Source organism: Podospora pseudoanserina, chromosome 2 (assembly GCF_035222485.1).
Source record: "Podospora pseudoanserina strain CBS 124.78 chromosome 2, whole genome shotgun sequence".
Classification (NCBI taxonomy): domain Eukaryota; kingdom Fungi; phylum Ascomycota; class Sordariomycetes; order Sordariales; family Podosporaceae; genus Podospora; species Podospora pseudoanserina.
The window spans coordinates 4,587,013-4,612,138 of NC_085921.1; the positions used below are offsets into that span (position 1 = coordinate 4,587,013).

The window sequence follows — 25,126 nt, forward strand, 5'->3', positions numbered from 1 at the left end:
ATTTTGGGGGGCGTACTCGAGGATATTAGACGGCGGGAAAAGGAGGAGGTGGTGAGGAAGAAGAGGAGGTGGGGGGATAGGGGGAGTATGGAGGAGGTGATGGTGGGTTGTGATGGGGTGCCTACCGTATCTTCTGGCAGCAGTGAGGGGTGTGTTGGCAGTGACAAGGCTGCTGACAGTGATAAGCGTGATGGTGGGTTTCCTTCCCCGACAAAGAAACGCAAGTCGGTTGGGACGACGGATGATGAGGAGGATGAGGACGCGCCTTGGGAGGCCGATTGCTCAGAGTATAACGCTCGCATGACGCAGGAGCTTTGCAGGCGGCTGGATGAGGAGAGCAACGAAGAAACCAAGAGGCGCCACGGCCTGACTGAATACGAGATGTGATTTTGGAAGGCTTGTCTTGGTTTTGATTGAAAAGCATTGGCTTTTGGAAGTTGGGGGGCAGAAACGCTGTTGTCACTCGGGTACCTTGAACCGGATACCGCAGCTATGATACGATCTGGAGATTGAAAAAGGGACGGCGTCGTTTTTACCATCTTGAGTTGGAAACAAAACTGGTATATGGTTCCTATCGGAGTTTTACTTGGAGTTGAAGGACCCCAAAGGCTGGGCGGGGAAGGCAAATCTGTTTTTATTACCAACAGATACCCCTAGATTTGATACCCCATTGGATATGGTATGGCAAGGAGTCAGGGAAAGGGACAGCGTTGTCATTTAACTTGGTTATTCGGGAACTGGGAGTGGTTTCTGGAAAGTGTTCGGTTTATTGTCGTTATGGACACACATATGAGACACGAAATCCAAAGAGTATGTTTCATTAACCCAACCCAATATGCTCACTGCATATGTGCGTGTATTGTACAAGTTTTCGCCGCCCTTCCTCATCATCATCACGATACCTGGCACTGCAAATTAGATCAACGCAGAAATGCTGAACTACGCCCTAAAAACAATCAAGACCTTCTTGTGGATAGTCAACAGGCCCTCAAAAATCGTTGATAAACTTCAAAATATAGTTATTCGGCCTCAAAAGAGAGTTATTAAGCCTGAAAGGATAATTACGATGTCTTATAAGAACATGATAGGTCTTGAAAAAATAGACTAAACGCCTGTTTTCTTCTTGAAAAGGCCCAGTAGAAATCATCTCTCTATACGATACATAGGTACAAACATACAAGTCTAGTCGTGATGGGATATCTCTTAAAAGCAGAGCCATAGCAAGGACTACTCAAAACACAACCACACCTCCGCAAATAATTCAGATCAAAAATGATTATATAAACAGGCTAACATTCATCAAAACAAACTCTCAAGAAATATCCCCCCATCTCCCAAGGAGATAGACTCCAAAAAAGCTTTCAAAAAACCCGTCAGAAAAGAAAAGAAAAACGCAACCAAGGTATCTCTAAACCGCCCACACCCGTGGTATCCATCCCCCCTCATTTTTCATCCCCTATGAAAGAGTTTCTCATGTCTTCGTTTCAAACAGATATTACCCTGGTATCACTTTAGACACCCCTAAACATCCTCACAATCAAGAACCACAACGCGCCAATAAACTTGAACGCACTCAAACCAGCCACACTCCACAACACCACCTGCAGGTAAATGTTGGCCTTGTGGGCCTTGGACTCCTCCTCGGTCCTCCCCGAATCGTCCTCCACAACTCTGTCCAGACCGCCCGTGCTCAGCACGACAGCGACCAGGGCAAAGTTCATCAACATCCAAATCAACACGACCACCGTCCTGACGCCTCTGTAGTAATCCATCTGCTTCTCCTCGAGCTGAGCCGGTGTTGGGGCCTTGACCTCCTTGACGGGCTTGCGGCTAAAGACTTGCATTTCCCTCTCGTACTGCGCGTTGAGATCGCCCTCATCAGGCAAATCAGTCTTACCCTGGCCGTCCTTGGTGCTGACTGTGGGCAAAGCATCCGGCTTGTCGTCACCCTTGGTACCCCACGAGATGTCGTGCGTGTTGCAAAAGGCGTACACGTTCAGGACGTTGGTGTAGGTGGGAGAGAGCAACATATACTGAATCAACGAGGTGAACATGTGCCAGGGGTCGAACATCATGAGCGAGGCGATGAACCAAAGACCGTACGTCGACAGAACCGAGATGATCAACGTGTAGAAGACCTGGTTCTTGAACAAAGAATCAATGCTGAAGTTGTTAACTTGCAGATCTTGAATGATGGCGTCGACGGCGATGTATACGGCTGCAAACATGAGATAGATGAAGATGATGGCCCAGAAAATGACCATGGCCATGTAATATCTCCCGGAACCAGCTGGCCTGTTGCCCATCGCCAAGACGAAGCATGTCATGAGCGATACGCCGTACAGCCAGAGGAACACCACACCCAAGATTTCGCCCACCTTACCCAATAGTTTTTCGTCTCCCAAACTTGTCGTCAGGATCTTGAAAACTAAAAAGAAGTTGCCGATAGCGAACCAAGCGAAGATCATGTTGATGGTGTTGAAGATGAATTCGATAAAGAAGAAGAATTTGCGGAAAATAGAGTGATCGGACCGGAAGAACTGATGGAAGTGGACAATGGCGTAGATGGCAGCGAAGAAAGAACCGTTAAGCCAGCGACGACGCTGGAGAATCAACTCGGTAACCGTGTCTGGCACATCAGTCTCGCCCGTGGCCGACTTGACGTACTGAAGAATCCAGTGGCAGTTCCGCTTGGTGACAAGCTCAAAGCACAGAATACGATCTTCGGCGAGGTACATGTTGGCTGTGAAAATACCAGCATCACCGCCGTGCAGTTTCTCACCAGCAAAGTACTTCTCCAACGGCCCCTGACCGTTCTTGTCGTTTTGCAGCGCAACGTACCGGTAAGCCGAGAAGGCACCGGGCAAGACGGAAATGAAACCAAAGGCAGATTCGAGAGGCTTGTCCAATATGTTACTCATCTTGTACTCGAAGTTTTGCGTTGCCACCAGTGGGTTGATCAAATTCTTTCCACCCTTGCCTACAAGCGATGGTTAGCTACTTATCATGGGAAAGGCATGCGTAAATTGATAGAACCCACCTAGCATAGCCTTGATCTCGCCGCAAGCACCACCGCACATGGGCTCAAGGTCGAAGGCCTTCCAAAGCTGGTAAATCGAGCTGCCACCAGGCTTGGTACCAGCGTCGATCAACACGCAAATGTTGGGATCCAGCACCTTTCCAAAGGCGTCAAAGAACCAACGATGAGAGTTGATCTTCTTCTGGTTCTTTTCCTTGAGACAGAAAAGCATCTGAACGGGCTGCTGCTTGGGAATAAGCTGCACAACGTCGTTCTTGATGGCCATGCCGACCTGGGTGGTGTATTCGTAGATGTGTGCCGTGACGTCCTTATTGTTAACTTGCTGCTTGGCAATACCCTCTTGATACACACCCATACCAGCGAGCAAAGCTCTCGTCCTTGGGTTAATCTTGGCACGACCGTCACTAACGACGCACACCACAATCTTCTTCCACGCATCCTTGCCCCAGGTCTTGCTCTCAGTCCGTTTGCACATGTACTCGACGTTCTTGAACACACCAATCATGGTACGCGCAAACAGAATTTCGTCTTCGTTGTACATGGTGACCACAATGAACAGCTCGGTATGTCTGGGCTTGCTGAAGAGCTTTTGGCGGAGGGTGAAGTTCTCGTTGTAGAAATCCGAAGGATCGCAGGTGGCAGCCGTATATCTCATGTGGGTGAACTCATCGCGCTCTCCGTGGGGAAGCTGGTTCAGCAGCTTTGGAGGAATTGGGCAATCAAGAACCAAGTTCCCGCGGTACAACAGAACCTGCTTGACCGTCTTCCACCTCTTGATCGCATTTTGATTTTTTGGCGCCTGCTGCTTGTCGTGATAGGGGTCGTTTTGCCCAACTTGCGAGTCGTTGTGCGTCAACATCGGCCGTCTGTCGTCCTCGGGGAAATATCCTCCACCCCCGTCATACCCTTGGCCCTGCATGGGCGTTGGCTCATATGGCTGGTTGTAGTAGGCATCGTGGTGTGCCTCCGGGTTCACCCCATACCCCCCCAAGTTGTCTACGGATTGCTATTCCACCAGAGTCAGTCTTCCGCCCTCAGCATCCCCCCATTCCCAGAGATACTCACAGCGGTCTGCATTTGTAACGAATCACCAGGGCTGAATCTACCAGGACCAGCACTGGGCATATCCAAATGGGAGTGTCCGTAGGGCGCGTCGTCAAGTTGGTACCCGGATTGCATGGGATGGGCAGGAGAAGGACTCCTGCGTGGGTTACGCGTCTCCATGGGATGGCTCTCGTAATAATCGTCGTCTGTACGTCCAGAAAATTAGCCTTGGTCCCCTTCCCCTGAGTAACTTTCGCCCCTAGCGTAGGCCAGCTTTCCCACATATGCAGGCCAACGTAATACGGACCCTTAAGGTAGGTGGAATTGAGAATAAACCAAGCTACTGCGCCGCGAGACCTGACACAGCATCCACTCGTGCAGTAGGTCGAATGCTGAGCTGAGTAGGAGGTATGGTAGGGGTGAAAAGCCGACTTGCACCAGGCAAGACAGAGGAGGACGAGAAACAATGATGCGTCTCGGACAGAGGCCGCGGGCCAGAAGAGGAGGAACGAGGTACCCAGAGGAACCGGCCACTTGGGCTTTGAAGGGGTAAAGAATGTGATGTGATGCTGGGATCGGCAAAGGTGTGGAGGAGCGAAAGGTACAAACGCGGAAGGGGTAGGGGGGAGGAAGGGAAACCCAGAGGATTAAGGTCGGGCCTGCCCTTGTAGAGCGACCCACCGCCACCTCGAATTCAGTCTCGTGAGGATGGATCATGGGGAAATGTAAGACGAAGGGGGGGGGGGGTTCTCATGACAACTGGATTGATGGTAACAAAAGAGTGTGTGACTTACTTAAACGATTATACGCCATGTTTGCTAATGTTGAATCCCTTTTCGGGGAACTAGGACCGTATTTCTTTCCTGTCTACAAGTTGTAGATTTCTATGTATGTGTGGTATGTGGTGGTGGTGGAACAAGAAAAAAGGAGGTGGTTGTCGTCTGCTATCCCTCGGTTTCACAAGTTGCGCCCTCTGCTGGAATGTCGAACTTTCTTGCTTTCTCCTTGATCCCCTCTCTCCCTTGAGCTGGCCGCAGCCTGGCGGTCACTATTGCTCGAACAGAAAAGGGTTGAATATTAGTTGGCCCTCTGCGGCCCTTTGCGCGGAGGCACCAAAAACGCGGCACGAACAGTCTCGCTGGTCGTCGTTCGTCTCGATTTCTTTCTCTAGCGGCGGGAAGGGTTGCGGTTCGGTGCGGATAAGGTACAGATGCGCGTTGCTCAGGCGGTCGGTCGGTCGAAGCGCTCACGACAGAATAGACTTTCCGCTGCCAAGCGAGCAGCAGTGTTTGGGTGCTTTGGGCTCTGTTGCAAAGAGTAGCAACGGGATCTCCTGGCGAGTGGAATTCTCTCAAAAAAAGGCGGGAGTCGCAGTTTCGTGAAGGTCAAGCCTTAATGGACAGCTGACAGGGGTCTTGAGGGGCAACTGACGGGGGAGGCTCAGCGAATGGACGCGAATGAAGGGGCGTTGCGTCCCAGGGAGATGCCCGGCAGAGCCACAAGCACTCCGCTGAACTGTCTTGCGTTTCAGCGCCTAACTTGGGAAGGTGTGACGTTGGGACCTGGGCGGGACTTGATAAGGCGCCTGTGATTGGGTCAAGCGCACCGTTTAAGGGGTTGAAATGGAGGGGTGGAAAGCCTGTTTCTGTGTCTCTTGGACTGTGGGGTGCTTTTCTATCAACTATCCCAAAAGATCACTATCAACCTCACCTTGTAATCAAAATATCTTGAGATGGGCCGAGTTGTCCTTTGGCAGCCCAGGCTCCGCATTTGACAGAGATCACAGGCATTGCTTGGCCAGCCTCAGCTGAGCTGAGGGAACCCACGACTGAATCATTCACCCACATCCTCAACAAACACCAACAACAAGCAAGCAATCCGAGAGCCGCCCAGCGGCTGTGCAGCGCGGCAACCACAGAAACCGCCTCTTCCACACCTCACCCCTGCTCTGTTTTCATCAACCTGAAGATGCTGCCATGCACCCGCTGCGTTCCGCTCTCATTGCCGCTGCTGCACACCCCCAAAAGAAGCATCCAATTCGACGACCGGTCTTCACTCTGCGTTTGCGTTTCTGCAGTGCAACCATATGAATCCAACTTCAACCCCAACCCTCCAGCCTACCTATCGATCAAGACTGAGCTTTTGATACACTATAGCATCCATCCATCTTATCTTCATTTGATCACATAGTAGCAGTCAGGTCGACAATCATCAACCCGCCAGGCCAGGCCAGAACTCCAGACCCAACCTGGAACTTCCCATTCCCCTGCCTTTCCATCCTTCATCTTCACGTAAGAGTACACCTGACAACGGTCTCGACCATCCCAACGGTGACCCCCTTCTTTAACCTCCCAACCCGCAGGTCAGCCCGGCCCCCAGGTTTAGGAAAATCCCGTGCTATTTTTACATTTTAACTTTTCCTCGTCTCGCACTCTTTGACATTGTGGAGGAACCAAAAGATCGGGCCGTCTTGTCTGATGTCCTTGGGCCCCCCAATTGGAAACGGTTCCTTTCCTTTGCGTTGCTAGCAAAAAGTCAATCCAGACTCGCCGCATTTCCTCGTCCATTCAGGTATCCCCATTGGTATAAGCCACTCGTGCCACGAACACAGTGGCAACCGTGACTATCAACACTAAGGCCAAGGCGTTTTAGCTTGACATTCTCCAACTCCAGAATTCGGTAGTGCGCAATAAATTCTGCAGAAAAAAATGTCGAGATTGGAAACTATAACAACACCCTGCATTTTCTTAACCGCCAAGCATATTGTTTCGAGCGTGTATTCGTACCCTCACCACGTAAGCCCTCCTTCGACGAATCCTAACTGGACAAAGCACCCGCTCCAATCCTCAGCCATTACATTTAGCTTCCCCGTGTTCAACTGTTCAACGGCTTGGATGCATACCGCACATTCGACCAATTCACATGGTGATCCCGCCGGCTCGGATTCGGTACGACTCCCTCGCCTGGTTTCATATATGCTGCCGAAATATGCTCGTCACAAATTCCAATTTCCTCGCACGTTTTGAATATTCACAATGACAAAAAAATGAGTAACAATAATATTCCGTTTTGATAAACCCCTTGCCTGCTCTACATACTATAACTCAGTCATATTATCCCACTCAGCCAACCATTTTGAAGATTTCAGTTTGCTGCTAAGAAATCTCCTTCCCAAGCCTATTCAGCTCCTCGGTGATAAACTGCCCGGCATTAATCAGTTCACTTGCACCGTACAAAACTCTCTTCTTGACCTTATCACCGCTCGTGGCTCCTCTCGCAGCCCACTCCTGCAAGTTGCCATACTCATCCATGGACCCGCCGCCCACCATGAACACCAGCGCCTCCGAGAACCCCTGTCTCCGCTGTCCAAAGCTTGCCCCCATTCCAGGAGCGCCTCCAGGACCGCCGGGCAGCCCACCGGGTGCCCCGCCTTGAGTTGCCGCCCGGACCGGTTGTGGCATCGTCCCTCTTGCGTTTGCGCTCCGGGGATCAAAGTAGAGGTAGTGCTCCGTCTTGGCAATGGCTGATGAGCTGGCCGCCGAAGGGTCCATGATGGATTCGGTGATCTTGGTTACTGTAAGATCACGGTCCACGGGCAAGAAGTTCTTGATGCCGCCGAGGAGAGAGGCAACATTGGATGAAAGGGCGTTGGTCGGCACACCAGTCTCCTTGAGTCTGTCAGTAAGACGGGTGGAGATCGCCGAGAAGCGGTTGAAAAGGTCTGAAGAGCCAGATTGCTGGCCAGTTGACTGCTGGTTGCTGATGGTGGTGAGCTGTGTCATTTTGGTGGTTGCTCGGACTCTGTGCCTGAAGTTAGAAGCTTGCTACGTGTGATGATAAGATCGGGAACTCCTTACTGTCTGATGTAAGCCAGGCATGTCTTGTCACAACCAGCACCGACCAAGGCTTCTTCGAACTGTTGCCATTCCGGCCTGGACACGTCCTGCTCCGTGCTGAGGAACCAGATAATAAACAGACGGAGCTTGTCTGTTGGTTGACCCTTGTCGTCTGTTCTGATCATTTCCAAGATCTGGGCCTTGGTCTGCTTGGCCACCTCCTCTTCTAGCTGGAAATAGTTGTCCAGCTTGCGGTTTTGAATTTCCTGCAAAATAGCGGCAAGAATGTTCATGTGCATATCCAACGTGGCCTTGCGTTCTCGAAGCTCGGGAAGCAGCGTGATGGCTGCTTTGAGATGTTGCGCGCTGGCACTGGTATCATTTTGCAGATCTTCAAAGTCCGTGACTCCAGTCTTCTTGGTGATGGCTTCTGCCTCTTCCTTGTACTTGGTGAGCTCGGCATCAATGTCTTCGGCGACCTGAGGGAATGGGAGGCAGGCATTCTTGGCCCAGAAAAAGTCATTGGCGGCCAAATCGTAGCTTTTCTTGGTGGTGCCTTTGGCGGGGTTGTTGGAGTCCACGGGGGTTTCGATCGTAATGCGGTTCAGCTCAGACCTGAAGACGTCGAAACACAAGCTCTGGTAGGTCCAGGAGTGAGAAAGCATGGGGATCAAGTCCACGTTGCGATCAAGGATGATTAGTACAGGTCTTGACGTGGGTGTTCCCGCCGCCACGCCTGGTGTTCGTGATTGAGAAGAAAACAGGTTGTCTTTGGAGTTCAAAACGTGGTCCCGGAGCTTGCGGTCCAGTCTTTGAGCTATCACCTCAGCTGCAGCACCTTTTGGACAACGAATCTGTAAAAGCAAACAATTAGCATGCTTCCTCAGGCTTACAGTTGTTTTCTTGGCGGTAGACTTGGTGTTGGAGAACCTACAACTGGGATTACACCTAAAGAAACTACAGTTAGCCAACCAGCGCAATAACACCACATAAAGGTTGGTGAAAACATACCTAACGTCACCACAACACTAAACAACCCACTGACAATGCGATCTACTACACGATCCAGCTCTTCGTCGTTTGTCTTGGCACTGTTCAGGGCCCAGTATGTGTGCTGCTTTTGCATCCCTAGACTGAAGAGATCTGGTTCTGTGACGATAAAGTTGAGATACTGGTCGTAGATCTGTGCGATCTGTTCTGATGTTTCCGTGACAGCTGTTTGCGCAGCGAAGTCTTCCAACAGCGGCCGTGGGATCGAGGAGAGGAAGTTGACATAGACAGAGCTGTAGAGCCCATTCTTGAGGTCCCTCGTGATCGCCTCCAGGTTTGCGGGTGTGGGCTCGACGAGATATATCGCTGGTACATCGGGAATTTTGGCTCTGTTGGCTGAAATGTGCCTACACCAACAGTTAGCTACAGGTCGCCTTGGTTACTGGAAATGGTCCGCAACCCACATATGCATCGTCACACCCAGTGACCGCAGGTCCGACACTTGGAGTACTGGACTGATGACATCACGGCCAAGGTCCTGAAAGAGACAAAGCTGTTAGCCTCTTGCCAGAGTTATAAGCTTGAGAAGAGGTGCCAGCTTACGTCAAACACAAGGACCTTCCAGATAGGCGTTCCGTCCTTCAGTATAGGGGCCACGGGCAGGCCATTGGCATTGACTTCGTCGCTTTCGCTGAGCTCGAGAGCTTCATTTAAGTTGAGGATCTTTCTGATCGAGACTAAGTTGCACAGGGCAAGTCAGACATGATGGTCAAGTCGAGCGCAGCCAATGATTACAACAGTGACAGAAAAAGAGGAATGAGCATACGGATCTGCTTATCGCGAAGCGCATTGCCCCGCGCCGCCGCCATGATTGTGACCTCCAACCTGTTGATACTGTGTACTGTGTTCCAAGCTGCTGCTATCTTCCCTTTCCTGTCTTTTATTGGCTTCGGCCTCGAGTTCGAACGATTGGGACGGCGCAAGCTCCGGCTTCAAGCTGGCTATGGGTGATGTGGATGTGCAGGGAGCTGTGCTATACTTGATAGTCGTCGAGAATCAGCTGTGTTGTCTTGTTCTTGGTGAGGTGTAATCGCAGTTCATTCCTTTGCTAGGTTTACATGCTCAGGTGTCAGTGTCGGCGTCGGCCACATGTTCGAAGCTTGCCCCCACAATGATTTTCATGGACACCTTTACGTCCACTCCTGGAACTTGGGGGCCACTGTCATAAGGCAGTACCGTACCTGCCTGCCTGGAGCACTGCAGTTCGGTGACGGTCCGGCTAGGGGGAAGATACAGTTGCCAGTCTTCTGCAGCCAGGTGCCGCCTCGGTGAGATGGTGACCGATTGAGGGGGTCAATCCGATTTAGATTGGCTGACAAGGTCTTTCCGCCACATGCACGGACCAGCCGCCAGCCAGCCAGCCACGCCCAGCCCTTTAATGGCACCAGCAGCTGGCTTTGCGCGACGCAGAGCCAACTTTTCTCTTTCAACGACATCCCGTGGCTCTGTTCCCAAAACCTCTTCTCAACCCAAACGGAAATCCCCAACAATTCTCCTAACTGCCTTACTGGGTGTTGCGCGCTCAAGTCACGGCTTTTTCATACTCACTCCTCCATTCCAGCCCACTCGTATAGGCAATTCTGGGCCTGGACAGAGATTTGGAGCGTTGTTTAATTTCGGCGCCCGTCGATTCGCTCTCACTTCTTCATCACACTACAGACGCGTCGGCCTGCTTTTTAATCGTTTGAAATTAGTCCAGCCCTGGGTTTTCTGTCTAGATATACGCGGAAAATGTTGTAAGGCGCCGGGCAGGCTCTGCTAACGAGACGTACGTCGCCTGCGAAAGGACGGTGGTGATGACGTGTCTCTGCCACACAACACCGCGGAAGGGATTTGTGTTGCAAACACTGCTGGACACACAAGACACAGCTACAACAAAGGGTATGCATAAACTCATCCGTCCCCCCAAAATTTCCACAAGAAAGACTTGAGCAAGCAGCTGGATGTTGTATCTCCCTTATCGGCCATGAAAGAATACCTGGAAGTGCCTGTTCAATCACGCAGTCTGGATTCCGCAGCCGGCGATCTGCAGTGCGGACTCCGAAGGACTTGCGAAGAGCGACGGCAGCCAACGTGGAGCGGTGGCTACAGAGGAGGGCCGTTATCTGACTGCAAGTAACACTTAAACTCCTGTCATGGGACCAAGTGCAGAACACGCGATGGAGAGCAACCACAGCAGCAGAGAGAGCAGACGGGACAGCCACTGGCAATAATTCAATGTCACAGTCGTCGGCCCATCCATCCCTGGTTAATTGTCCCATGCACAAATCCAGATCTTCTCTGGCTTGCAGAAGAGCAGAAGCACCTGACGGCCGAGCTGCTGCGGGGCATCCTGAGGTGCGCTGCGCTCCCGGCCTTCTGGCTTCTGGGAGAGGGGCACTTTCAGGGGGGTCCCCGCCCAGCCCACCTCACACCCACACACACCTACAGACACACACACAACATACACCATGGAATCATCTCTTCCCCTTGAGATCGGACTGATGAATGATGGCCACCAGAAAATGGGGGGAATCTGTTCTGCAAGACACTGCCTGTCTGAAATGCAGTCCATCCATCAAGGACATCATCTTCCGGTTTGCCCGGTTGGTTCCAGCCATTGGGAAAATTAAGCCCTGGGCGCAAATAGTCACCCGGCATTCCAAGATCAGTCACTCCTCAACACACCACAGCACCACGGCCCGGACAGAGAGGCCAGCATCGACGTCGCGGAACCACTGCCCGACACACTGGACACAGACAGGCCGGTCTCGAGAATCAGCTTAGCGACCCTCGGTTGCGACTGCGATAAAATGACTATTGAATCAACACAGAACCGTCTCTGAGTCTCTCATGATACCGTGTTGTTCCTCGCCTTCTCTCGCCGTGGTCTGCTGGCTGCTGGCTGCTGGCTGCTGGCTGCTGGCTGCTAGTGTGGTGGTGGTGGTGTTGTTCTCCGGTGTTGCAGGCTGCTCTCTGCTCTTCCTGGGTTGGATGGTGGCTCTCTTGGCTCGGAGGATGGAGATACTCTCCAGTCGTTGGCTGCTTTTTGCTCACGTCGCACAATGGCGCATTGTTTTTTTGCCGGGATCTTGTTGGTGCTGCAGGTTGACTGACACTTTTCCGCTTTAGACACATCGCACTAGTCCGAATTCAGAAACGCCCCACACACAACTCGCTGCATGCACTTAACCGATTTGTGAACCTCTCCTTTCGTTCGTTTTGTTGCAAAATACCCGATTTCACGAATCCCGATTCTTCTATCCAAGTGCTTCACTTCCACTATCACCAGTTGTCCAACTACCGATATTACGACTGAGGTTTCAAAGAGTTTGAACGACTTTTTTTCGATCGAAGCCGATATCACCATTGTTGGTGGCTATTTCACGATTTTCGCCCAGTCCCACCTGCCAAAATCGTTTAGTTGCATATAGGTTGCCGAGTCACGTGGCACCCCTTTTTGCCTCGCCAACCTGAAGGAGGACCATGGACCAAAGCCATGGCCACGATAGTGGCATGCCGGACTGGGACCCCAATGCCTTTATATCTAATGACACATGGGATCATCAGTTCATGAACCCGAATTTGGGCTTTGATCAACCTAACGGAGGCGACCACAGCTTCCAGAACACAGAGTACCTCGGTTCGGCACCAATACACCCGCAGCTCTCTGGTGCTGCTGAATTTCGGGATTTTGATCCGTATCTATCACAACACAACCCTGGAAACTTGTGGTCGAACTCCAGTCAGACGGAAGCCCAGTATGGACAGGATTCAGCGATCGACCCCTCATTCTATGAAGAACAACATCAACATCATGCAAGAGAGCCAAACCCGACCACCAACAGCCGGTTCGCCCTCAACGTTCCCCAAAACAATGACTTTGGCTCTCATCTGCATGCCCCGAACAACCAGGAGGCGACTCACAGCCTTCTTAATACACCCGAACCCACACAAAATGCCTATGCTCAGAATTCCATGCCGCAATGGCATAATCAGGTAGCTGCAAGTTATGCCCCTGGCCACCAGTATGAGAACCCACTTGCTGTATCTCAGGCGGCAACTCTCACTCCGCCAGTTCAAAACGGCACCCCCTCTCCGTTTGGCTCTGCCCGCAACACCGCTGCGCAATATCAGCCAGAGGTACCGCCGGTACACCACCAACATCAGCAACACCACCCTCAAATTCAACAGCAACATCAAGCTGTCAATGCTAGGTCTGTTCATCCTCAGTTTGCTGCGGGCATTAATGGGCAACCACAACAGCAACAGCAGCATATGCCTGTTAGCCAGCTGCCCATGTCCGGTGTTGGCAGCCCCCATGTATCACCCCAGCCACAGCCTGCCCAGAAAGCCATGGGACATCAACTGGCGCAACAAGCCCCGCGCTCCCAGCAAATGCCACAACAGATGGCCCAACATCTGTCTCCACAAGTACCGCACCAGCTATCGCCACACGTATCACAACCCCAGCAGGTGCCTCAGCAAGCGGTCCAACAAAATCCATTCCCCAAGCAAATCGAGCGCGCTCAGCATCATCAAAGCGCCTCCGTTCAATCTCCTCAGTCTGTTCCTGCTCAGCAGCCGATAAGTCAGCCTATCATCAGTCACTCACCACAGCCTCAACAGGGTTTGCCTCATCACCAGTTGCAGCAGCAGCAGCAACATCAGTTCGTAGTGCAACAAGCGGCGTCTCCGCAGGGTCAAAAGCGGCCGTCCGATGCCCAACTTGTGTCTGCCATTGCAACCAAAAAGGCCAGAATAGTATCTGCGGGACCAGCCATCTCGAACTCGCCCTTGCCAGTGCAGTCCCAGCCAGTGTTGTTCCAACTACCAGTGCCGGTGCAACAACGACCGCGCAATCTTGAGCCTGCTCCGCCGGTTTGCACCATCAACTTTGAAGACACCAAGCTTCTGGAGTCTGTTCGGAATCAAGATACGCTTAGGTTCCCTGGTGTTCCTAATATCGTGATCGGCGCAGAGCCGGTTAAGCTGAAGAAGAGCCCTCCAACAAAACGATATGTGACCCTCACTGCGAGACCTGGAAAGGCACCTCTCTTCCCTGAGATTGCTCGCGGCTGGATCATGGCTGAGAGTTTGGCTAACCACAACGAAGCCTACAAGAATGCAAAGACTGACGAGGAACGGTATCAGGCCGATACTCGACTTGATGTGGAGATGGCTAGGGCGGGCTGTGAAATGCCGGTGGAATGGATGAAGAAAGTGCTCAAAGAGCATTTGGGACCTAGGGTAAGGAAACCCTGTGTTAATCTGTTTTTCTCTATCGTTTGGACTGTGCTGACCTCAATATTTTGCGTAGGCTGCTCTTCCAGCTCCGCCACCCGAGCCAAAAAAGACGCTTATCAACGCGACTGAGAAAGTTCGGCTTCACCCTGCTCATCTGGTGAACAAGGGCTTGTTCGAAAAGGTCAATAACGAGTATTATCTATATGTGCTTGAAATTGCGTCTTCGTTGAGAGATGTACTCACTCGGCTCAAGAACCCCAACCAATCTGAGCCCAGAGAGACCAGAGATCCAGCAGAGCTGAAGCTGAGGCTCGAGCAGGCAATTGTGGCGGGGATTACATATGGCCATGATCAGGTGTTGGCAGAGTTGATCGTTGGGACTATCCCTGGGACTGCTGAGAAGAAGCAACCAGTGAAGAAGCAACATTTGGCAGTGGTGTTGTGCAACTTGGTCATCAAGTTTTACAACGCCGGTGAACTAAACTCGTCGCTGACCAAGGCAATCCTGAAGCTCTTCACCAGGTTCACAACCATGACAATGAAGCTGCTGACCCTGGTAAAGATGAAGCAGATCAAAGGCGTGGTGGGGAAGAAGGGCGACGACGAGACAAAAGCACTGGTTGCTCGCATTTTCGAAATCGGAGAGAGCAACCCAAGTGAATCAAGCGACAGCGAGAGCGACGCCGACTCTGACGCGCGAGAACCTAGTGGAAAAGCTAGTGGGGCGTCAAAGCAGAAGGACAGCAAGAAACTGTCCAAGGAGGGCTCAGCTTCAACCAGCTCCAAGTCAACAAACGCAATTTCTGGCAGCGACTCCAAAAAGTTGCCCCCCACAACGTTAGCTTCCAAAATGGCTAAACCCAACAGCGACAGCAAAAAATTGCCTGCAACCTCAGTGTCCAAGACGATGGCGCCTAATAATAGTGAGGTGAAGAAGAAGGTATCATCGTCAGCCTCGCTGCCTGCTGGACTCAAACGTTCGCGTGAAGATGATGCTGCTGGCGAGTCGCGCTCTTCTAAGAAGGCGGCGACTGAAAGTAGCACTTCCTCCGCTGCTGGCATAAAACCTCCGCCGTCATTGTTGTCTGGTAGTAAACTGCCTGCTGCCAACAAGGCTGCCACCGCCAAACCTGCCACCACTGGTGCTTCGTCTACAACAGCAACAAGCTCCCAACCTAAAGCCCGGTCTGCCCTCCTGCTTCCTGGAAAAACCCGCCCACTCACAAAGCCCGCACCCACCAAGCCTGAGCCTCCCAAGCCCATTGTCAAGCCTGTCGAGTCCAAGGCTCCAGTGGCAAAGGTTACCAAGCCTAGAGCTACCGAGACTCCCAAGGAGAGCTCGTCATCTAGATCTGCCTTCTCTGCTTTGATGGATGAAATTCACCAGCCCAAGAAGGTCAACACGCCAGTTCTGCCCACCAAGGCCACTCCAGAGGTTCCGTTGAACGAGACTCCTGAGGAACGCAAGCGTCGTCTGCGGAAGGAAGAGCGACGTGCACTGAGACTCAAGGTTACTTTCAAGCCTGGCGATAGTCTGGTACAGATCCGCGAGTTTGCTCGTGAGCCCGAGGAAATCGAGAACAGTGTCAAGATGACCGGTGGCGCCAACAAGTACGACGAAGCCGAGAGCTTCCGTAAGGTCAATAGCAAACTCGGCATCAGAGCCCACGAAATCGAGGACCGCGACTGGGAGCCACCCGTTGCTATTGACTTTTCCCACATCCCTGCCGACAAACGTACCGAAACTTTTGAGACTCGCGGTGGGCTTAAGACCTTTGAGACGGACGAGCAGCGCTTCATTGCCGAGCATGACCGCAACGAGTTGGTCGTGATATACAACCACCTCAACGACATACCTCCCACCCCACGTTCGCCACAATACGAGCCCAGCCTTAGCAGTTCCGGTTCCGAGTTGCGCTTGCCTCTCGACACTCCTAACTACGACGAGATCAGAGTGCGCGCTGATGAGTGCAGAAAGTTCGGCACCCGCCAAGCTTCCCGCTTTGCGCAAGGCCGCCTCGAAAGCAAGACACAAGCTGAGAGAGTGCAGGCAAAAGCCAAGTCGGTCCAACAAGATCCCAATACATTCTACAGCCCGACAACTGCTGTTAGTCGCGATCAAGGGACCTACGAGGTTATTGTTTCGGATCGCCTCAACAATTGGAGAGATCCCAACCCGCTTCCGGCTCCTGATCCAACCAAGACTTCAGAGGAAAGACTCGACGCCGTACTTAAGGCTTTGGATATGCTAGTGAGAATCAACGTTGCTTCTGTGTCTGCTCGGAGAGCGCAAGTGACATCAGTCGCCCCTGCTCAAGCTAGTGCTCCTATGAGTGCGATCCAAGCGCAGGTTGCGGTGTCTGCGCAGCCTTCAGCCCCAACGCCAGCAACTGCTCCTTCACAAACCGCAGCTGCTGCTCCCGATTATTCTGCGCAATGGGCTCAGTACTATCAACAGCAAGCTCAGCAACAGGCTTGGTACAATCAGCAACCACAAGGCTCGGCACAGGCACCGGCATTTGCTGCTCCCCAAGCTCAACAGCAGGCGCCTGATGTCGCTGCCCTTCTCGCTCAGCTAGGTGGTCAAGCTGCTGCTTCTCAACCAGCAGTTCAACCCCAAAACGCCCAGCTCCAGGCTGTTGTCGCCGCACTCGCTGGTAGCAACCAAGCCCAGGGCCCCGAACTCCAGGCCATCATGGCTGCGCTCGCCGGAAACAACCAGCCTCAAAATGCTCAGTATGTCGCCAATCTAATGGAGTGGGCGCAGAGTCAATCTGGCGCCGCGAAGCCGACTTCAACAGCAGCCCCGACTGCCGCCTACAGTGCTGCCGCCCACCCTGCCTACCAAGCTCAGTCGAACTACGGCCAGCAACAGCAGCAGCACCAGGGTGGCTATGAGTCCCGCTCCTACAATCAGTCCAACCAAAGCCGTCCCGGCAACGACTTCTCCGCCTCCATGTATGACGACGAGGGATACGTCCCTCCTCCTGCGAACAACAACACTGGTGGCGGCAACTATGGCCGTGATCGTGATTGGGATAGTAATCGGGATGGTCCTGGCGGCGGTGGCGGTGGTGGCGGTGGTCGCCGTAACAAGAAGCACAAGAAGCACGGCGGTGGTCATCACGATAGGGACAGGGATAACAACAACAAGGACGACGTCCCTGAGCACCTCCGTAATATCAACACCCGGCTTATCGGCACGAAGCAATGCGCATTTTATGCCAAGGGGACCTGCGCTAAAGGGGACAAGTGCACTTTTAGGCACGATTAATGGGGACAAGAACATTGTTCCAACATAAGTCTTTCCTCTGTTATCGGTTTTATTGAGAAGCGGTGTCTTGGCATGGGCATTGCATTATTGCATTATCAACGACGACGAAAACTTTTACACGGTTTTTTCTGCTTCCATCGGGGCAGTTGCTGTTATCATAAAACTTCAGCGAAGTATTGCATTTTCGGCGCCAAAGAAAGGGGGATGCGTAATATGGTTCAGTGGGAAGGGGTTTCATACTTGTGACTGGGAGGGAATTGTGAGCAATTGTATTTATATGGGGTGGGGAACGGAGAGTGAGAAAGCGGGAAGGGAGGGTGGATTTTAGGTACACTAGGTTTACCTTACAGTATTTTAATCCATGAGTGGTTACATTACTTTGCTTGTTTTATTTTCTCGTGCAGACACGTTGCGACATTTGAGAGATTGTTACCATTTCTGTATTTATTTTCGGAGCATCTCACAACAATTTCTGAGAGTTATGATCAGATTCTATAATCAAACCAAACGACTTCATGCTGTGACCTCTGTTTCCACTACACCAGGCTTCCAGTCCCCCCAAGCTAAATATGTGCAATGATGAGTACCAACAGACAGACTCATTGATATCAATGAATGCCAGTCTTCCCAAAGCGCCAACATGCTTCCCCACGCTCAACCTCCTTCGCCTCAATGGGCATGCGGCCCTGTCAAGTTCATTCTGTGTACAATGACATCGCGGATTGTCTCAACCTTTGCCATGGCGCCTGTGAGAAGCGGATTAGTATCTGGCGGTTCTGTGTAGGTAGTTGAAAAGACAACTCACCATCTCCTGTATCGCCGCAAGCGAGGGTCCTATTAATTCAGTAGTCAGTTTCATATTTAAAGCAGTGGTGATGTCAGTTCAAAAAGCGGCAAATCCTACTTGGAGATGGGCTGTGTCACGAAACGTCAGCATCACTCCCATAGCAGCATCAAGGGTATATGCTGACCGGGATAACTTGAAACCAACCATCGATCAGTCTCGCAGCTCCGTCTGGGTCGAGCAGTGTCTCTCTGACGCCCCACTCCTCCCGTAAGGTGCGAATCTGCTTTGCTGTGATGGGGTGTCTCCACATGGCCTACGAACATGTCAACTCTCGCTCCACGGTCTTGGGTAAGAAAGCTTACCGAGTTCATGGCTGGCGCAACGGCAATGTATTTCTTTTTGAGATCAATCGAACCGTCGGTATCCCAGGCTCGTATAACGGATGTGAGCTACATAGGAGTGAGCGGCAGTCTCGATAAAAAGAAGGGATGAGGAACATTACAAGGTTGTCAGACATGCCGTTAACGATCTCACACATCAGTTAGTACACATAACATGGCATCTTCTTAGAGAGAGAGTCCAACCTTGGCGAGGGTGTTTGCACTTAGAGCTATCAGATTATTAGCTACCATGTAGAGAAGGGCGGACTTGGGTATAACACATACGAGCAATGACAAGCATATCAGCCCCTATTCCTACCGTCAGCACCCCGTCCCAATCCAACTGAATAAGATCACCCACATCTTCGGAGTCTGTTGAGAAACAGCAATTAGTAACCATTGTCAGCCAGCTGCCGAAAACAGACACAAGTCCAGGGGTAAAAGGTCACAAACTCGATATGCAATATACTCGCTCCCCTCTTCCAAGGCTGCGGCCCCCACTCATCCTCGTCTCGATAGACTGCGTCGACATTGGGCAGATGAAGCAGGGACGAGACGGTAGGCTGCTCATCACTTTGGCCGTTGAGGAACTCGCTGGCGGATTTGGTCAGGATGATACGAATCGAAAGATTAGCTGCATATGGCGCGAGGGCTTCGACGATGACGGGGACTGGCAAAAAAGCATTAGGGTCACATATACAAGGCTGGTAGAGGTGAGAGAGGCGCACGTTTGATTGTGGCTACAGAACCCGACGCTCTATCATACACATTAGTCTCTAGCCTCACATCCAAAGAGTGCCAGGAAAATGGGCAGGCGCATACGCAAGAAGCAGATGCTTCTTCCCATCATGAAGAGCTCGCGCTAGTGAGGCGACAGAATTGGATTCAGAAGTCATGAAGTGGTTGTCGTGGGCGTTGCCGACTGCCTGCAGCATGGTGTTATTTTGCAAGAGCAAGTGTGCGAATACTCCGTGATTGGGGATGGTCGTCAGACCGGATGCCGAACGGGACGTTTGCAACAGCCGAGCTACTTCCTGCTGGTCAGTTTTTTTCGGCAAAAGATGTCGATTCTTCTTTGATGATACGGCCGATACTTCCCCACATTCAGTGAGTCAAATATATACGTTGAATCGTGATAGTCGCAAGCAGGAAGGTACGATAGAGTAGTTCAGGTAATGAAGCATGAAGATGCGATGACAAACCCGATTACGGAGGGGTGGTCTCATGGTATATCGGTAGGTATATAGTTCTAGACCTGTCCACGTTTATACATTACTCACGTCGTATATCAAAGCAAATCTAACCTATTTGCAGCGGGATCGCGCTCTTCTTGCCAAATCTATGTATGCTAGCATCCGTTAGAGCTCATGCGGTAGCTTACGATGAAGTGACGTTGGGACGACCACACGCCACCAAAGCCTCAGTCAGGTGAGGGGTCCATCCCGATGAGAACTAGCTACGTCATAACCCTAACCCGGCGTCTGCTGCCTCTCAAGCTTGAGAGCGTGCGTAACAGTGCAACAATGCCAGCCCATTCTGGAGTGTCCCTATGTAATGAGGCTCAGACAAACAGAGCTTCAAATAATACCCCATACACTTGAAATCAAGATATCTTAGCTCTCAGTGTCTCAGAAGCTTGGTTAAGGCCTGAGCTTGTCACCGCTTGGATCGTCCTGCAGGCTGTCCCACTAATAGCAGCACCCCGGATTGCGATTAAGCGTGCAATTAACCAATCAGACGCGTCTGGTGGGCTGACCTTCGCGCGTCACAAGCTTCGCATCACATCGCAGGTGCTGCGCAGCTCTCACAGCTCTCACAGCTCTGTCCCTTGACACCGACATACCCAACCTGTCATTTAATCGCAACCAACCCCGCTAGTTCTTTCACACTTCCACCCATCAATTGAACCAATTCTACCACTTCATCTCAAATTTACCACTTGAAAATCGTTAAATCACACGAATCACCAACAATGGCGACTCCCACAGCCGCCTCAACAGGCACTGCGACTCCCCTCGAGCTCGACCCTGAGCAAGCCCAGCAGAGCCTTAAAATCTCCCTCGCCGACCTCGCCGCCAAAGCCGCCGCCCTCTTCGCCCAGAAGAAATACGAAGATGCCGCCGAGCAGTACGCCCGCGCAGCCGAGATGCAAGCCGAGATGAACGGCGAGATGAGCCCTGAGAACGCAGAGATCCTCTACCTCTACGGGCGCACCCTCTTCAAAGTCGGCCAGAGCAAGTCGGACGTTTTGGGCGGCAGCGCGCCACAGGCTAAGAACCAGGCCAAGCCCAAAGCTCCCAAGAAGAAGACCGCTGCTGCCAATGGCGCTAAGAACGGCGAGGGCAGCTCCTCTTCTGCCGCCGCGAAGGCTGGGGAAAAGGTAGAGAAGGTGGTTGCTGAGGCTGCTGGGAAGGAGGCGGAGAAGGAGTCGGGTGCTGAGATCAAGAAGCCCATGTTTCACTTTGAGGGAGACGAGAATTTTGTTGATTCTGACGAGGAAGAGGAGGAGGGAGAGGAAGGAGAGGGTGAGGAGGAAGAGGAGGATGACGATCTTGCGACTGCGTTTGAGATTCTTGACCTGGCGCGTGTGCTTTTCCTCAAGAAGCTCGAGGCGTCACAGACCGAGAGCGAAGGAAAGGGCAAGGAAGCTGCTGAGGAAGGCAGCGATAACCCCAATATTCGTCACTTGAAGGAGCGTCTGGGTGATACCCACGATCTCCTCGCCGAGATCTCGCTCGAAAATGAAAAGTATGCACCCTCATCACCATCCCTCACCCAAGTTATCACCCGCTAATCTTAGTTGATCAGATACCACACCGCCATAAACGACGCCAAAGCCGCCCTCAAATACAAACAAGAGCTCTACCCATTCGAATCCGAAATCATCGCCGAAGCCCACTTCAAAGTCTCCCTCGCCCTCGAGTTCGCCTCGGTGACCAAGCAATCAGACGACGACACAGCCGAAAGTAAAGACGCCTCCTCGGGAGAGGTCGACCAATCCCTCCGCGACGAGGCGGCCGCCTCTCTGGAGCAGGCCATCAACTCGACCAAACAGAAGCTCCAAAACAAGGAAGTCGAGCTCGCCACCCTCCACAACCCCGAGGAGAACGACTCGACTCGCGAAGAAATCTCCAACGTGAAGGAGATGATCAGCGACATGGAGCAGCGCCTCAAAGACTTGCGAGCTCCGCCCATCGACATCAATTCTGCGCTTGGGCTGCCGTCTCGATCGGAACAGGAAAAGCAAAAGGCGGATAATCTTGTGCTTGGGTCGGTGTCGGATGAGGTCAAGAAGAATGCGAATGATTTGACCGGACTGGTGAGAAAGAAGAGGAAGGCGGAGGAGAGTGTTGCTGTGGAGGAGGTGAAGGAACAGGAACAGCCTGAGGCGAAAAGGGCCAAGTCGGAGGATGTATTGGGGGCGGCTTCTGCGGCGCCGACTGCTAACTAGGAAGAGCAAAGGAGGGTATGGGAGGAGGAGAATAGGAGGTTGATGGAGAAGTACAAGGCTGTGTGGCCCTGTCGGGGGTGGTCTTGCGTCAATGGAATGTATGAACAGCAGTGATTTTCTTTTTGTTTTGTTTTATGGGCTTTTCTGTATTTGGTAACAGGCGCGCTTTTTACTGTCTCTCTCTCTCTCTCTCATCATCATTAAAAACTTGGATGGGTTATTCAAGGGGAGCTAAAGTTGGGAATGGGAGAGAGGAACAGATGTCAAGATGACATGGTCTAGTTGAGGTATATTAACCCTGCACAAACAAGGCTAGCAAGGTAGTCTTTGAATCAACACTCCAAAGATGTTCAGAATCAAAAGCAATGTGTGCCACTCTTCAATCGAGCATTGATTAACTAGTACTGTATATTTGAATCCCGCATCAACTTGACAACCGCACTTTGCTTGCTCCAGCAGTCCCGTTGCCCCTATCCTCATCTTATAATTTTGTTCAGTTTTATCTTCCCCATGCGTTACCCCCAAATTGTTCCAGCCATCTTTTCCTCCCAAATTATTACAACTTGCTATGCTGAAAATGTGACCCCAACCCATAGCACCAAAAGAAAAGCTCGCTCACCCTCATCCAGTCTTTCATCCCTCACAGAGTAAAGTTCATACTCGCACTCCTACTCCCCTCCCCACCCTGCCCTTTCAAATGGGCACTCGACCCCTTGAATAGACTCTGCCAGATATAGGCTTCGCTCAGCAGCAGCTCAATGTCCTTTTCCGTCCAGTCCCCCGTCGGCAACGACTGCAAAAACATCATGATTTCTTGAAAGTCCATCTTTACCAGCTTGTCTGACCACTTTACCAAAAAGGCGGCACAGACGTATAGGTGGAATTCCGAGAAGCCTTGTTCTTCCGCCTGTTGATTTGTTAGCTTGTTTCTCCCCAGGAATGCAAAGGGGGCCAGAAGGGCCTACCATGTATGTATCCCACATCCGTATCGTGTTCTTGACACTTATTTCTCTCATCAACAGGCAGTTCATCCACCTGAAACTAAACTGGATGAATTCCACCTGCTCCTTCTCCAAGTGCTTCGCCAGCCCGGCATCAATTCTCGCCGTCAGGTCTCGCAGTGCCGAAACCTGTCTCTGGATTCCTGGCTGCGCCACGATATAATGGTCCTGGATCCCGTCCAGCAGTTTAGTCAGACACCAGAATGAATCCGCCTCCACCGCGTCAAGAACCGCCTTAGGGAGCTGCCCCGGATCCATACCACTTTCGATATCTGGGTCTGTGATATATGTTCCCAAGAAAACTTGCCAAAATGGTGTCACTAGGTCGTTGATACCCTGGACATAGCCGCTGGCCGGGTGACGGACAGCCCAAACGTACAGAATGCGCTCAAGAGACCGCTGCGTAGCTTCGTAGCTGTAGAGTTCGATATGTGGGTTTGTGCGGGGGACATCGATACTGATTTGATGCCAGATGGCCTCGTCTAGGCCTCGGTTCGTTCCTCGGGGTGGTGCACTGCTTCCTGGCGCTGGTTGCCCGCCTCCTCCGAAGGCTTGGCGCACGCCGTCAAGGTATTCTTTTCTTTTTCGTTCGAGTGTGGCTACCCTTCTTTCCGAGCTGGTAGGGAGGTAGCTGAGAAGCAGTTGCCAGGTCATGGCGCGAACCTCTTCTGGGACGCCAGACCATGCCAGTGACCGGAGATCTGGTAGTGGGATAGTAGAGGCTTGGAGGAGCTTCTTGAACTTGTTTATTCTTGTTATCCTTGAATTTATGGCGTCAACTTCTTTCGGGGTGGCATTGGCGGGTATCGAGGGGTGGTTGATTAGGTGCAAGGCGTTTGCCGGATCGCGCAAGATCTCCTTATACTGTGGTCGTAGAATCTTTCCTTCACTCTTCTTCGGCATCGGGTAACTTGCTGCTGGCCTCTCGATCGCTATGTCTTCGCTGTTTGAGTAGCGTCTTTCTCGACCACCGCCGTTGAGTCCGTCGTCCAGATGCGCCCTGCTTTGTTCCGCTTTTTTTCTTGTCCTCCTCTTCATGTTGGATAGACTGGGAAGCCCAAAATCGTCTCCGTCGTCCGACTCATAGTCATACATATCCTCTGCTTCGTCGGCGGTCCAGTCATCGTTGGTACTGGAAAGGAAGTTCATGTATTGCTTGAAAGGTGGTGATTTGCTGGTTCGTGTGGTCGGGGATTGTGTCGGGACTCGTTCAAGGGCCGACGTCGCTGATGGCGGGGTTCTTGGGCGCGATCCGGACCCAGATATATTTCTACCCCCTGATCAGTCCTGCACATGGAAATGTCCTGGGAGAAAACCCACAAGGAATCAAACTTGAGAATGTCGGCATGTGAATAGGCGGCGCCGACTACCAGACTCGAGTCGCGTGCTGGCTTCTTTAAAGGCGGGGTGTCCCGCTGAGGGGCCTTCCAGAACGGGGAAGCAGAGCTGTCGATGTCACTGTCAGTATCCCTGAGAATACACAGCAGGTTCCTCTAGAAGGTGTATTGCATACTCGGACCTCTCTACAATCCATCCAAGGGTATAGTTAGTATGCAGGTATTCTGGGAATCAAAGCGGGCGCGAACTGCACATACCAACTTGCACCATCTCCTGCTGCAGAGCACAGTTCCGTCAGTCGCTGCCAGAGGTACATAGGATGGGCTGAGAACAGGCCGACGGAAGCTTACCTGGGGAGTGGCCTTCTTGCCGCCGGCGGAAGAAGAAAACATCATGAAGTACTGAAGAGGTCGTCTTGCAATGGCATGACCTTGGATCAGGAGACTGGCTGATTTATTGGTCTTGGTAGAGAGGCGCCAGTTCAATGTCTGGGCTTCGAGAGAGGCCAGCTGTTGCCAGCTTGGAGCCAGTTGATGGCCCTTTGATCGCTGGCTGGGCTAACACAGGAAGGTGCACGGCTGGCTGACCTGAGGTGGACTGCCTGGCCAGTGCGTCATTCCCCATTCCGCGCCCAAGCGCCCGCAGCTGCTCAGATTCCAGGGGCCCAGCCACTGGGTGAATGCCTGGCCAGGCTGGGAG

At 52.1% G+C, this 25,126-nt stretch overlaps 6 protein-coding genes across 6 annotated transcripts; 2 read left to right on the forward strand and 4 right to left on the reverse strand.

The window, feature by feature from the left end:
• Nucleotides 1-1,286: 1,286 nt before the first annotated feature.
• On the reverse strand, nucleotides 1,287-5,715 carry CHS2_2 (chitin synthase I). Its single transcript, XM_062944955.1, has 4 exons — nucleotides 4,879-5,715; nucleotides 4,106-4,290; nucleotides 3,041-4,046; nucleotides 1,287-2,980 (listed from the first exon to the last, which is right to left on the reverse strand). Exons 1-4 carry the CDS (start codon nucleotides 4,895-4,897, stop codon nucleotides 1,512-1,514), a joined length of 2,679 nt encoding a protein of 892 aa, XP_062803839.1. The 5' UTR covers nucleotides 4,898-5,715; the 3' UTR covers nucleotides 1,287-1,511.
• A 1,325-nt stretch (nucleotides 5,716-7,040) lies between these two features.
• Nucleotides 7,041-10,176, reverse strand: SLY1 (Vesicle trafficking between the ER and Golgi). Its single transcript, XM_062944956.1, has 7 exons — nucleotides 9,737-10,176; nucleotides 9,514-9,647; nucleotides 9,375-9,448; nucleotides 8,932-9,317; nucleotides 8,855-8,868; nucleotides 7,942-8,774; nucleotides 7,041-7,885 (listed from the first exon to the last, which is right to left on the reverse strand). Exons 1-7 carry the CDS (start codon nucleotides 9,777-9,779, stop codon nucleotides 7,240-7,242), a joined length of 2,130 nt encoding a protein of 709 aa, XP_062803840.1. The 5' UTR covers nucleotides 9,780-10,176; the 3' UTR covers nucleotides 7,041-7,239.
• A 2,259-nt stretch (nucleotides 10,177-12,435) lies between these two features.
• Nucleotides 12,436-17,470, forward strand: QC764_212510 (uncharacterized protein; the record flags this gene model as incomplete). The annotated part of the gene is made up of 2 exons (XM_062944957.1): nucleotides 12,436-14,199; nucleotides 14,270-17,470. 2 exons carry the CDS (start codon nucleotides 12,436-12,438, stop codon nucleotides 17,468-17,470), a joined length of 4,965 nt encoding a protein of 1,654 aa, XP_062803841.1.
• A 427-nt stretch (nucleotides 17,471-17,897) lies between these two features.
• Nucleotides 17,898-20,218, reverse strand: QC764_212520 (uncharacterized protein). Its single transcript, XM_062944958.1, has 11 exons — nucleotides 19,460-20,218; nucleotides 19,366-19,394; nucleotides 19,065-19,307; nucleotides 18,923-19,009; nucleotides 18,842-18,867; nucleotides 18,760-18,786; nucleotides 18,620-18,706; nucleotides 18,442-18,570; nucleotides 18,375-18,385; nucleotides 18,276-18,304; nucleotides 17,898-18,216 (listed from the first exon to the last, which is right to left on the reverse strand). The coding sequence occupies exons 1-11, from the start codon at nucleotides 19,570-19,572 to the stop codon at nucleotides 18,140-18,142; spliced, it is 858 nt and encodes a 285-aa protein (XP_062803842.1). The 5' UTR covers nucleotides 19,573-20,218; the 3' UTR covers nucleotides 17,898-18,139.
• QC764_212530 (uncharacterized protein) lies at nucleotides 19,246-22,281 on the forward strand. The gene is made up of 2 exons (XM_062944959.1): nucleotides 19,246-21,385; nucleotides 21,446-22,281. The coding sequence occupies exons 1-2, from the start codon at nucleotides 20,610-20,612 to the stop codon at nucleotides 22,086-22,088; spliced, it is 1,419 nt and encodes a 472-aa protein (XP_062803843.1). The 5' UTR covers nucleotides 19,246-20,609; the 3' UTR covers nucleotides 22,089-22,281.
• Nucleotides 22,191-25,126, reverse strand: GYP1 (GTPase-activating protein). The gene is made up of 6 exons (XM_062944960.1): nucleotides 24,778-25,126; nucleotides 24,685-24,703; nucleotides 24,603-24,612; nucleotides 24,410-24,535; nucleotides 23,054-24,359; nucleotides 22,191-22,995 (listed from the first exon to the last, which is right to left on the reverse strand). Exons 1-6 carry the CDS (start codon nucleotides 24,820-24,822, stop codon nucleotides 22,729-22,731), a joined length of 1,773 nt encoding a protein of 590 aa, XP_062803844.1. The 5' UTR covers nucleotides 24,823-25,126; the 3' UTR covers nucleotides 22,191-22,728.

What these genes read in the sequence shown, in the direction of transcription:
- GYP1 (XM_062944960.1), bottom strand. Translation starts at nt 24,822, where the DNA reads ATGATGTTTTCTTCTTCCGCCGGCGGCAAGAAGGCCACTCCCCAG. An exon ending in ATTCTCAAGTTTGATTCCTT is followed by an intron (nt 24,360 to 24,409) that starts GTGGGTTTTCTC and finishes ATCAGGGGGTAG; the next exon opens with AAATATATCTGGGTCCGGAT. An exon ending in GGATGTGGGATACATACATG is followed by an intron (nt 22,996 to 23,053) that starts GTAGGCCCTTCT and finishes ACAAATCAACAG; the next exon opens with GCGGAAGAACAAGGCTTCTC.
- CHS2_2 (XM_062944955.1), bottom strand. An exon ending in CGTTACAAATGCAGACCGCT is followed by an intron (nt 4,047 to 4,105) that starts GTGAGTATCTCT and finishes CTGGTGGAATAG; the next exon opens with CAATCCGTAGACAACTTGGG. An exon ending in CGAGATCAAGGCTATGCTAG is followed by an intron (nt 2,981 to 3,040) that starts GTGGGTTCTATC and finishes CATCGCTTGTAG; the next exon opens with GCAAGGGTGGAAAGAATTTG.
- QC764_212530 (XM_062944959.1), top strand. Translation starts at nt 20,610, where the DNA reads ATGGCGACTCCCACAGCCGCCTCAACAGGCACTGCGACTCCCCTCGAG. An exon ending in ATCTCGCTCGAAAATGAAAA is followed by an intron (nt 21,386 to 21,445) that starts GTATGCACCCTC and finishes TTAGTTGATCAG; the next exon opens with ATACCACACCGCCATAAACG.
- QC764_212520 (XM_062944958.1), bottom strand. Translation starts at nt 19,572, where the DNA reads ATGCTGCAGGCAGTCGGCAACGCCCACGACAACCACTTCATGACTTCT. An exon ending in TGATATGCTTGTCATTGCTC is followed by an intron (nt 18,868 to 18,922) that starts GTATGTGTTATA and finishes ATAATCTGATAG; the next exon opens with CTCTAAGTGCAAACACCCTC. An exon ending in TTGCGGCGATACAGGAGATG is followed by an intron (nt 18,217 to 18,275) that starts GTGAGTTGTCTT and finishes CGCTTCTCACAG; the next exon opens with GCGCCATGGCAAAGGTTGAG.
- SLY1 (XM_062944956.1), bottom strand. Translation starts at nt 9,779, where the DNA reads ATGGCGGCGGCGCGGGGCAATGCGCTTCGCGATAAGCAGATCC. An exon ending in GGAAGGTCCTTGTGTTTGAC is followed by an intron (nt 9,449 to 9,513) that starts GTAAGCTGGCAC and finishes TGTCTCTTTCAG; the next exon opens with GACCTTGGCCGTGATGTCAT. An exon ending in CTGGGTGTGACGATGCATAT is followed by an intron (nt 9,318 to 9,374) that starts GTGGGTTGCGGA and finishes CTGTTGGTGTAG; the next exon opens with GCACATTTCAGCCAACAGAG.